The sequence below is a fragment of the Varroa jacobsoni genome, unplaced genomic scaffold (genome assembly GCF_002532875.2).
Source record: "Varroa jacobsoni isolate VJ856 unplaced genomic scaffold, vjacob_1.0 contig02522, whole genome shotgun sequence".
NCBI lineage: Eukaryota > Metazoa > Arthropoda > Arachnida > Mesostigmata > Varroidae > Varroa > Varroa jacobsoni.
The window spans coordinates 1,558-13,410 of record NW_019214829.1 but is presented as its reverse complement, the minus strand read 5'-3'; the positions used below and the strand labels follow the sequence as shown (position 1 = coordinate 13,410).

Genomic DNA, 11,853 nt, shown 5'->3' with positions numbered 1-11,853 from the left:
AAATCCATTTAGCTGAATGAGAATACTGCGCACGCATGTCAGAACCTCTCTGCAGGTCTGCTCCGAAACCCAGTAATGCTGACTGCTTATTCGAACCAAATATTAACTATGATGGTTTTGATGACATTCATATTGATCGCAGTCGCTGTCTGTTTCTGCTCTCTGCACGAAGGCTAGGATCCTCCAAAGCCAATATCCTTAATATTACTGCATCTACTTTAAGTCGCTGCGTAACGTTTCGGAAAACGGAGGCCTCCGTCAACTTGGTGTCAAGAATTACTTAGAAAAGTTCACAATATCGAATTACTAATCACAATCGAACTTGTACTATAAATTATATCAAAGTGAAAGTGAAAAATGTAAGCCAGTAAATTCGTGTGGGTACTTTCTAGCGTCGGCCCTAGCCGCTTCCGCGGATCTTGTTACGAGTTCTCTGGACCTCCAACGCCTCTGTTGTTTTCGGCTGGCTCTGCATAACTGGTAATGGACAACGTCGTATCCACCGGGGGTACGTAAATATTTGCCGAATAATTTAAGCTTATTCTTTGACTGAATAATCCTCATTATTCAGAATTGGTGTTACAGTAACAGTTGGTCAGCTGGTAATTTTATGCATCCTATCTATAACATTTCTAAACCGTCACAAGGCACGGTGCTATTCTTGATTGTTACTTACGTGTTTAAATACTGGGCTGGTGTGGGTACACCTATTGCAGATCGGGAGCAATATCTCCTCAATGGTTTTTATTGTGAAACTTCACACTCGGAAAATATTTACTGTTTCGTAATCGGATTTGCAAGTATCTGTACTATACGATTACAACACAAGATGGTGCATTTACGGAAACAGCAGGGGCAGCGAAAACATTGCTTACAGGAGTGTATGGGCGTGCGCGCACGAAGCTTATACGCATACATCAAAGACGAGCTTACATCAGCCTCTCAGGTTGAAGGTCCCCCATTTTCCAAAGAGATTTACTTTCCAAACGAACTCTCTTAGGATTCTAACAGTATCTACACAGAGTCAATATTGTTCTAAAGACTTATAGATCCGATAGAAAAATAACCTCTTACCAAAAGTAACTACCCCGACTTGAGCAGCTCAGTTTTGGACCCTATCCATACAAGTGCATGGTTCAGACTAAGTTCTCTGTCTGGCACAATTTTTCGTCAAATCAATGACAAATAAACGACACTAGAAAGTGTCGTTATTAAATTGCAGACAGCTGCGTTAGCATTGCAACGCGATACATACGATGTGTTTTCTGTATGAATGAACAACAGCGTTTTGATCGGTATCTTGTGAACTTTAGTTTATACGTAGATATTTAACATAGGTCGCATAGCCAGGAAAATTATTGAAAACACATAAGACATCTCAAAAATGACAATGATAACTGCTAGTTGGTGGGGCACAGTACCCGCACGCAACCTTCGCTTGCGGTTCCGGCGTTAATGTTGACCCTCTTTGTCCTGCAAAATCAAGCATACAACGTTTTACTTAACGATGTTAATAGTATGTATATAAGTTGCAGCAGCTTAAAAATATCGGTGAGGGATTATGCTACGAAGCGCTAAGGAAATGCTGCTAAAAATTTCTAATGTTTAGACAATTGTCAAGTGCTCTTGATATGGGCAGCAGAAACCTAGAGGGTTTCATGTATTACACATATGTTCAACCTGATAGGTCTGAGTAACTTGGTAGTTCGAGGGCTTCGAAAGTTACCATCGACATATTTCGATTAAACGAGTGATCGTCCGTCTAAGTAGCATTTTAATAAAATGTGTTACTAAAAAGATATTCTTGCAATGATGCTCCTTTTATAATATTACTGATTTCGCAATTAAAATATTTGGAAATTGCCTGGAATAGAACACAGTGATATTGTGTGATGGTTTTTGAAAGTTGAAGGTACGTTAAATTTCTAAAAATTATTCTCAGTAGACATTAGTGCTACCTGTGAGCAAAGACTCGATGCTACTTAATTTTTTATTACTACTTTTCCAAGAAAAAAGGTGACAGGCGATAGATAGGGAAGTGTCTAGAAGAAGCTGCTGAGAAAAGCTAAACAGGACAAAGTTCCTGTTACTTCCCTTTATCCTTTAGAAGCAGTTGCGATTGTACAGTTCATATCTGTACATGAGACTTTGTACCTTTATTAGCATAATCCTGAGTAAAATCGTGTGTTCTTGTCTCAACAAAGTCGTTATCTGCTTTGCTGCTTTTATAGTCCGTAGGATATATCCGCTAGTCATCGTATGAGATACCGTGTGTGTTTCTGTCACCATGTGAACACTGATCCTATCGTGAAAAACCTGTTCTCACTAGTAAAACCAGGTCTGCGGGGGCTAAAACAGATGTCTTTCTAAGTCGGGTCTCGTTCAACTCCGATTGCAATAGAGTAGCATTGACGAGCGTCTACAGTTCCTTTTCAGTTAAGTAGGCTTAAACCTGTATCCCATCAACAACCGACGTAAGGCCGCCTAGGAAGGCTTGTCCGTCCGGCCACGCGAAACCGAACGGGAAGTAGGCGTTGAACACACTTCCCACTTTGTGGTATCAGCTTCATTTAACCGTGCTAGTCAACTCTCAGACTCGCAGTCCAATTCTTACGACCGAAAATTATGCTAATACATATGTTGACGTTCCAAGTATTGCAACCACACTAGAGTTCAAGAATAGGCAAATATGTTCTGGAACAGAGTCCATCATAAAAAAATGTTGAATCTTTGAGCTGCTGCAGCGATTGAGGCCGTCGGCTGGTGGTGGTCCGTTTAAAATACATGCAGATATTTACTCAGAACGGGTTGTCACTTGATTGGTCGGATTTCGTAGTTGTGCTATACCAGTTGGCACTGGTACCTTCCAACTGCGCGGTGAATGTGAGAGCAAAACAAAGGGCATACTGGTGTAAGCATACCCCGTCCATATAATAGTAGTTTCGTAAGTATCCACGTATTGGCACAGTGAAGTACATCGGTGTGTCGCAAAAGAACGAGCGCCATTACATCGACGTTGGTATATTATATTGTAAATGTATAGAAAAGATATAGAGCAGGTTGATGCTAAAAATGAACAACGCTAACTGGCAGACGGCAAAAGTGGCAGCTACTATAGCTCGAATCATCACGCCGAGCTTCCCGCTCTTCAGCCAACCTTCCGCAATACGAAATCGTTCTCGATTGCAGCCCTATATATATATATAATTAGTACAGTTCTAGCATCCTTTGTGGATCCACATACGCCGTAGCAACGCGTAACAGGCCATAAATGTACGTGATTCATCGAAGACGCCACGCTTCAAATCTATTTTCGTACCATATTTCCAGCTCACATTGCTCCTGCATTCAAATAGTCTTACTGCTGCTTAAATCATTGCTTCTGTTTTCAGAGAGATCTGTAAAGTCACTAATAAAACCTTGGAAAAATAACAGTCGAGTCTTTTGTCACATAAAAATTATATGATTATATGAAGCTACAAACGAAGTGGCTAAGTGATTAAGGAAAATATATATACCTCCTCTGAGAGACAAGATAGGCGCTGCAAGGCTGGAGTCGTTCAAACAGAGGCATTGTTATTATAGATTATAATTTTCCCGGACAAATAAAAAAAAAAGAAGTTTCGCAGAACCAATGGGGTTTAACATCGAAGACTGGACTTTATGACTAACATTTCCTATAATTTTTCGAGTACTTAACCCTAATTAAGATGTTTATGAAATTACCAGCATGGCTGTATCGAACACAGTGAGTTAATACCTTCGTTTCCGTAACGAAAACAGGTATTACCTAATCCTCTGCAATTTAGACCCCAGATCCGGTAGTCGTTTTGCCTACCAGCAATGATTGAAATGCAGAACCAGACCTTTGAATCTGAGGCAACAGGTAGCCGTTAGATTCTTTTTACGAGCTATTTACTTTTTATTTACTTTTTTTACATACTTTTTAGAAATTTACATTTAGCGGTTGCCTTACCCGGTTGCTAGGATACTAACGGCGAAAACAGGTTGGCCCTGTAAAATATGTCGTCAAGCTGTCTGAGACTGTGTTGCTGAGTGTTGTTTGATCATTAAAAAGTTTGATTATCGAACACCTTAATTAAACTGGAACAGTTAAATTTTCATGTAATATCGATACAAGCAAAATTATGTAGAGGTCAAAAACAGCTATGTTTTTTTACTAACAGTATTATGAGTAATAAGCTTATTGGCTGCCAAATTGCCGTTGTAGTTCTTCTCGTCCGTTCATGCCGATGCTTGTTAGAATATTGTGAAAGTAAATAGGATTTCCGCAAAAACATTACTGAGGGCCTGATGTGATGTGTATATTTTTCGTCTGCTCGCTCGGTAGAGTTTGCGGCCTTGTTTATCGCTGTGCAAACTCGGTGCCGATCTGTGTTACACACGATACTTTTAGGATGGTATTTAGCATGTTCGCACAATACAGGTATTCGACTGAATGGTGTAGTAGTTACACTTTCTTTGTCTTCCAATTCTGAAGGGTGGTCTTAACTATCTAGATCACGTTTATTGATTGGTAGTAAACGCAGCTCTTGCCTCGGATAACAGCAGGATCGACATGATAGAGCTATATCAAGCCCAACTTTGGAGTTGAAAACACTGGATGTCGAACTTCCACGTCTTTCTACGTTACTTAGTCATTCCATGAGTTTGTGCGGGTAGCGACTTTCTACGCCGAAAATCGAAAGTCTTGATGCAAAACACTTCACTATGTACCGCCTTCACGTTTAAGTCTATTTACCCGAGTCTGACTTGCGTCCGGAAAGCGGTATTTGGACATAAGCTCATCGAGTATGGGAAAGCACATTACTACTTGCCCGCCTGCCTTCGCAGAGGGGTTCCGTTTGGCTCTAAGTAAAGCAAAAAGCAGTGTCTTCGCCCCACAAAGCGACAAGAACGGACGGGCAACTAGCATGGGTTAAACGAAGGCAACTTTCAAACATTGAACAAGGTAATATGTTTTTTTTTTTCCGCACCGCAAAGGGCCGCGAGTGAAGGAAATGCCTTGCGATGTAAGGCTGCGAAGTGATCTTGCCAGTAGATGAGTGAGCGATACGGTGACTAAGAAACAGGGGGCGCGGAATACACAGTGGGATAGGTATGACTAGTTTACATCCCGGGGGTTCCTTTGAAAGAGCTTCATGGGTGTGAAGCGTGAGATCTTCACAGCATGTTGTTGTTTCCCCTTATGATACTACTGCTAGCAACGGTATATTTACCCGTCCGTCCAAGAAGGATCCAGGCTTCTAGTGGAAGCCAAAAAAACAGTGTTTTGTTAAAGGGCAAAGTTATTCCCCAACCAGAAATATAGAAAATGGAAGCTCATATAGTTGTCTTCAGGTTTCTAATCTAAATTAGAACCAATGTTAATATGAAGGTTTTAATTGGCTGTTTTATTGATCTATAATACTTCAAACAACTGATGACTACCTATGACGGATAACGATCTTTGTTTATATGTGTATGTTCACTAATCTTGCTAATACTGAAAGATACTAACCACGTATATCTATTTAACAATCTGAAGACAAGCTAGAAGGATAAACGACAATGAGTGTCTGCTAGGTAAAAGTAAATCGATATTGCTTTTTACGCGGGAACATTCACTTATCCTTGTCAACACCTATACATATTGGAGTTGGGTTTTTATTGTGACTTCTGTGAATCCACACGAAAAATACTTAAAAATCTACACAAATAACGTGAACAAGTGAAGTACAATACGTGAGAATGTCTAAAAAATACATACATATTTAAACAGACGACAGATTAGGTTATTAATTACCTTGTCTTAATATTATGCCAACCTACCTGCTTTCTCTCTCTCTCTCTCTCTGTTACATACTTTTGTAAAACACTGACAAACCCTTTATTTCATCGCGATAGTACTTACTTAATTATGCAGCCTCGGGATCGTATAGAAGCAGCAATGCAAATCAAACAACAAATACAGCAATAGAAAATTTATACATAGTCGATTGTAGACTCAACAGTCCTACCAGGTAACGTTCACGTCTTTTTATTGGCGAGTTTTTCGCTGAAAAACACCGATATCACAAATTACACACGTAGGAAATATGTTTCCGCCAAGATGACGCTGTCTAATAACTTTGGGCTTTGTGACAGAGGTTACTTCGGGCTCGCGGGTCTCGTCCAAGAGATACTAATAGCGCTGGCAGCGCCACGATAATGTTATCGCATTCTGTCACATGTAAGTAATTGAACATTCAAAGATACTGTACTACCATACAGGACTACCAGACACTTTCCTAATTGATGAATTACTCATCATAAATCGTTTCGTCTAACTTCAAATAACAGCACAGTTGCCAAAAAAAAAAAACAAGCTCCAACAAGAGTCCAGGTTTTGGTGCACACATTAGTAATTCTAGCCACCTCGTTCTTACCTGTTCTGGTCGTTCTATGAAGAACGGGCTTACGAAGTACGGTCTAGAAGAAGGATCTCTGCGCTGAAAACCTAACACTTCGTCTATAATAGCCGCTGTAAACCGACACATTATCGTGTACGTACATTATGTGTAATTTTCGATTCGCAGAAAATCCTTATGTACAACTGGAAAAAAAATTCCGAGTTTGCAACAAACCTTCCTTGCGTATATGGCACAGATGTTCAATAATGCGCATACGAGGTGCAGTACGCAAAACACTCCCAGGGTCATGTACGCTTTGTAATGGTTACCGACTGACATAGTACAAATGCTGGCTAAGCCGAACACAACGACCGCTTCCATATAAATCAGGAACTGCCAATAGAAAGGTATCTGCCCTTCTGAAGCAGAACAACATGAGCTGGGTTAGTTATATTTTGCAGGGAAGCTCAGTTGTTGAGTAGATCTTTTTTTTTTCGAAGTCACACGAAAATAGATCGGATAAGTGTACGACATGTAAAAATATAAGCGAAGTCCTTTTTAGTCGTTAGACGGCGCTAATGAAGTACTCAATGCACGTCGAATATCTGATCGGATCAAGGCAAAGTTCGTTAAGTAAACACAGCAGACGACGAATCCTGGCAAGTGGGTAATATAACGGTTTTTAAAAACGGTAAACATTGTCAAGTGGTTCACAGTCCTACAGTTCGATTTGCTCTACGTCTAAATCGATTCACCAGCCGAAGTCATACGAGTTAATGTAAACGGTAGGATTTTTTTAAATAATTGTTTACAGTTAATCTTTATGAACGACACTAACCTGTTTCCTGTTCTGATACCTGTACGAAGAATAGCGCAATATAGTTTACACAAAAGAAGAGCGTAAAGTGTAGCAGAATGCGCATGGCATTATTATCCAGGTATTCCTGCCTTACGAACACCAACACAAAAGAATATCAGCGGTAGTTGCTTTCTCTTTACTAATTAAATTTGAGCTATTACGTGTAAAGGACACGACAGGAGTATCACTCGCCTCGTGTTACTATTTCCTTTTGAAAAAATGACGAGTTAAGTCTTCAAAATGACCCTTGAGATAATATGGACTTCAGCTTATTTACGCTCGCTGTTGAATCGAATTCGTCTGCTCAGCTTTTCGTTACATGGCTACAGAACGACGAAAGCGGTTAGCGGGCTAGCCGTTACATACTGCCCTGTCCATTTCTATAGCTCTAATGCTAAGAAGCTTGTAAGCCTTTAGATGCTATTTACGTTATAATCATCAGCACATCCTTTCAACGCTATTTGCACAAATTAGAGACATGATGGATTATGAATATTTATCAATGAGTGTGCACTTGGTTACATCACTATTAAAGGACAACACTAACACGAGCTAACTTTTTTCGATAGATAACTCTATAGGCTTAGTTGGATGTTCAGGTACTGAAAGTGTATGTAGGTTCTATAGCGATTTTGAACCCAATTCACCTAGCTACTATCTTATTTCAATGCGGAAAAATGCATCTGTTGGAATAGGTAAAATGACTACACGCAAAGGAACATGATATACATACATGCGGGCAAACAGGCCCAAATTATACAATCCTATATCTAATGGTCTGCATTCGACACTAATAGGAAGTAAAAAAAAAGTAGAAACAAATGAATGCACACTAGCTAAATACATTTTTTCAACATTACATCATACATATATGGCCGTCACGAATATGCACAGCCCTCATTACGATACCTGAGCATTCGTAACACTGGCAAACCTCGTCGTAAACAGACGTTCAAGGACAACGCTGCATATGTTAAGCACTATGTAAGGACTTCCCCGACCGACCGGAACTACATAACGGACTGAGAGGTGGAATATCCTTTAACATAACAATACGTCTAAAATATCACATCATATAAAAAGGACGCTTAAAAAGTCAAAGTTACATAAACACACAAGATCAAAAACTAAGTAAACCTTTACCAGAAAACGACCTAGAATGCATCGAAAGCTCCAATGTCATGTTACGTCATAACGTCACGTTATGCTTGCGCGCAACGTTGCCCGGCCCGACTGCGGATCTGTTCATCCACCTACATCCAGGCTTAACTTCTAAGAACGATCTCACTATTACGATTATCTTAATCTTAGTATAATGTGCCTCTGATTTAGTATAATGTACTCTGACTCGTTAATTCGAAAATATCCGAGGGCGTGATTTTCGAAATAATCCCGAATGTACCTCTTCTTCTGACCGCGAACATTTAGTTTAGGTGCCATCGTTTATGGAGAAGCGGTCACACATGGCCAGTGCAAAATAACCTGGACTCGTAAGTTTGCCTGCAGCCACAGAAATTCTTGTGCAAGGTGCTTATCCTTAAAATCAGCAATAATTTTGAATCAAGCAGATTTCAAGAAGGCAAAAGAATTTCGAATCGTTTCACCTGTCTCGTATATATCGACGTGGCATGCTTTGAGGAAAATCGGTATTGCCAAATCACTTCTGCCCTGATCATTTCCTGGGCAGCTGTCGTTGGGGCAGTCAAAATCTCCCAATTCATATATTCCCAAGTTTAGTAAACAGAAATGCTGCCACGATACCATTACGCGGACAAAGCTGCGTGCAATAACGGCACAGGAGTACGAGTGGGAGTACGCCAGCTAATAAATACGGTGCGATTTAAAACTGTTGAAATACGCGACTGGTATATAGTATCAACATGTTAAAATACAGAGCACCAAAATAGGCAAATTCCTTGCTAATAATATACTTCTAACGTTTAAGTTCGCTCTAGGGAATATTGCGTTCTCGTTATTGGAAGCCCAGCGGGCATCTGAGTATAGTCGTATTTTGCATGCGACCATCCTTTAGCGCTGGTGCGTTCTATTTTCCCAAGAAGTTTGACTGAGAAATAATCATCAGCCAACCGGCTCGTCGAACGCCCAACAGTTGTTCTTTACCCTTTCATATCAATTGGTCAGAGATATTCGACGCAGTGTAGCAACGTAAATCCTGATTTAAGTAAAACTGCATGTATATCAAGTTAACTAAGGCACTAAGTTAACTAGAATATATTCGGTCATAAAACATTGGTTGTAAAGCAATGTACATACTTCAAGAGAAAATCCGATGACAAATAATTTGATGATTGTAAGTGCGATCTGGATGATTATTCCATAGAAAGGTAACGATCCAAGGAACTTTGATTTCGCACCAGCCTTGAGCGGTTCTCTATATCTGTCGACGTTGGTAGGTCGAAGTCGATCTTTTTTCACTGGAGATGCTCGTGCCTGGAACTTCGGTCGTGGGTGCCAACGTAATTTTTGGCAAGATTTCGGACGGGATCTTCTCTGTGATCTGGAAAGGGATTTTGTGCTTGGCTCAGAACAAGTTCTTTCACGTGACGTCGAACTGGAACCTGAGGGTGGCCTAATACTACTGTGTGTGGTGCCGGACTCTTCACGCGATTTTGAAAATGACCGATAACGCCAAAATAGCCTTGATTTTTCTTTGTCCTTTTGACTATGAGCGGGTTTCTTCCAGTGATCGTATTGATTGTTATAGCTATCAGCGAACTTTTGCTGAAAACGGTTGGAGATTTCACTTTTGTTGAAGCGACCATTTTTAAATGAAGCGAAATAATTTCGGAAGCGTTTTAGTTTCTGGTTAGCTTTTTTTTTGACGCCACCGCCGTTGAAACGAGAAGTAGTAATGCGGTCTTTTCTTTCGAGCGCTTCGGATCGACCGATACTGTAACTGTCGGAACTACTATTCACAAGGAACACTCTCTTAACACGGTCTTCCTTAGAGCGGTCACCAATAAAACGATTCGCAATTCTCCCCATTATACAATGCCCCTCGACGCTTTCTGAAAGCTTCGTTGTAACCTCCGTTTAATACCGCTATAAAGTTCAGTCGAATTTCAATTAAGAGTTGCTGCAAAAAAGTGACACAAACACCGTCGGTAATGAATTTTGCAGTACGCTTCCAACTCCCAGCTATGACGCTAGTATAATCTTAAATTTTATCAAAGAAAAATACATTAATGATTGCCATTGTAGTGTGTCGTTCTCGGAAGTCTAGCGCGCTAGAGGAGGCATCCGCCCATCGCGTACTTCGGTCGGGAAGTCGCTTCGAATTGAGTTCCCTGGCCAACGAATAAGAAGCGCCTTGTACGGTTTCCAAGATTTGTCAGATAACTTCAAGCAATTATGGGTATTAAGCTCAATTACAAAAGAATCTCAGACATTGACCCGATTCGTTCGGAGCACCTTAAGCGAGGATGTTGTTGGCGTTTTCCCTCCACTTCTATCTTGCTGAGTTTCTCCGACCCTACATGCCCTGGTCCGCAGGAGGCGAAGTAGTTCGGCACGACGGTTAAGCGGACCAAGCAGCGGTGTTTCGATACGAAAAGAAACAAGAAATGCCACAACTGAATCTTTGTTGTCCTTTAGTGAGCTTTAAGCTTGGTAAAGAATTGTACCGAGGACAATTCGATTGTTTCGACAATATATACGACTGCATACGAGGTGCAGGAATTAAATAGAATACTTTTCAACGCCATCGAACCTCACGTACTTATCAGGCCAGTATTTGTATTACGTGTGAGGTTAGATAAGCATGTGAAGGCATCTGGTAACTGACACGATGCCCAGTTTGCTTATTTCGTATGATTTGGCATATTGTTCGTTAAGCCTGGCGACTTGTATGTGTATTACAGATTAGTGATCATGATATAGTTTGAAGAAATTTGAACGTGAAATGAATGGAAAATTAACTTTGCTTTAGTTTATTCCAAAACTAGGCGGTACTGGACGTGATGAAATCATTATGGAGACTCGACTATGCCCTAAAGGCAGGTGGCCTATTGTTAACGCGTAAACGACGTCTTATAAAATAATTTGACGTCTTATAAAATATACAAACTAACCATATTTTTGAGTCGAGATGAATAATCATAACATTACAGATGGCTTCTGTTGCTTAAGGGCAGGCCCCATACATACGCGTCGTTGCGATAGCTTAGTGTGTAACTTATTCGCCTGGCAATCTTAGGGACACATTGTATTCTAGACACGCGTCATTTTGTGCTGGGAGCTAGCCGCTGGACGGAATGCCTAAAGGCGATATCGGACGTACAACTGGAAACGTAGGTTTAATTTATACATTGAAGAAGTCAGTCCCCAAGAGCTAACAGATCTTGAGCTTGAAACTCGGCTAGGAGTTGCCCAGCAATGCAAGGCGCACCTGGCGATGCCTGTCGTACTCCAGGCACAAAGGACGTAATCTACATGAGCTTATAGATAGAAGTACCTCGAAAGATACCGTCCAACTACAGTCATTTTATATTCAACTAAAGTATTTATCTAAGAACCAGTTTCAAGTTGTATGTAGTTATTATAAGTAGGAAACTTGAAACGCACAGAATTGTTCAGGATGTT

General features: G+C 40.5%; 1 protein-coding gene across 1 annotated transcript; it reads right to left on the bottom strand.

Annotated features, from left to right (window-relative positions):
• Positions 1-1,332: 1,332 nt before the first annotated feature.
• Positions 1,333-10,299, bottom strand: LOC147751844 (uncharacterized). Its single transcript, XM_086973334.1, has 5 exons — positions 9,526-10,299; positions 7,231-7,336; positions 6,627-6,811; positions 5,915-6,058; positions 1,333-1,473 (listed from the first exon to the last, which is right to left on the bottom strand). The coding sequence occupies exons 1-4, from the start codon at positions 10,255-10,257 to the stop codon at positions 6,041-6,043; spliced, it is 1,041 nt and encodes a 346-aa protein (XP_086829460.1). The 5' UTR covers positions 10,258-10,299; the 3' UTR covers positions 1,333-1,473; positions 5,915-6,040.
• Between the last annotated feature and the right edge of the window lie 1,554 nt (positions 10,300-11,853).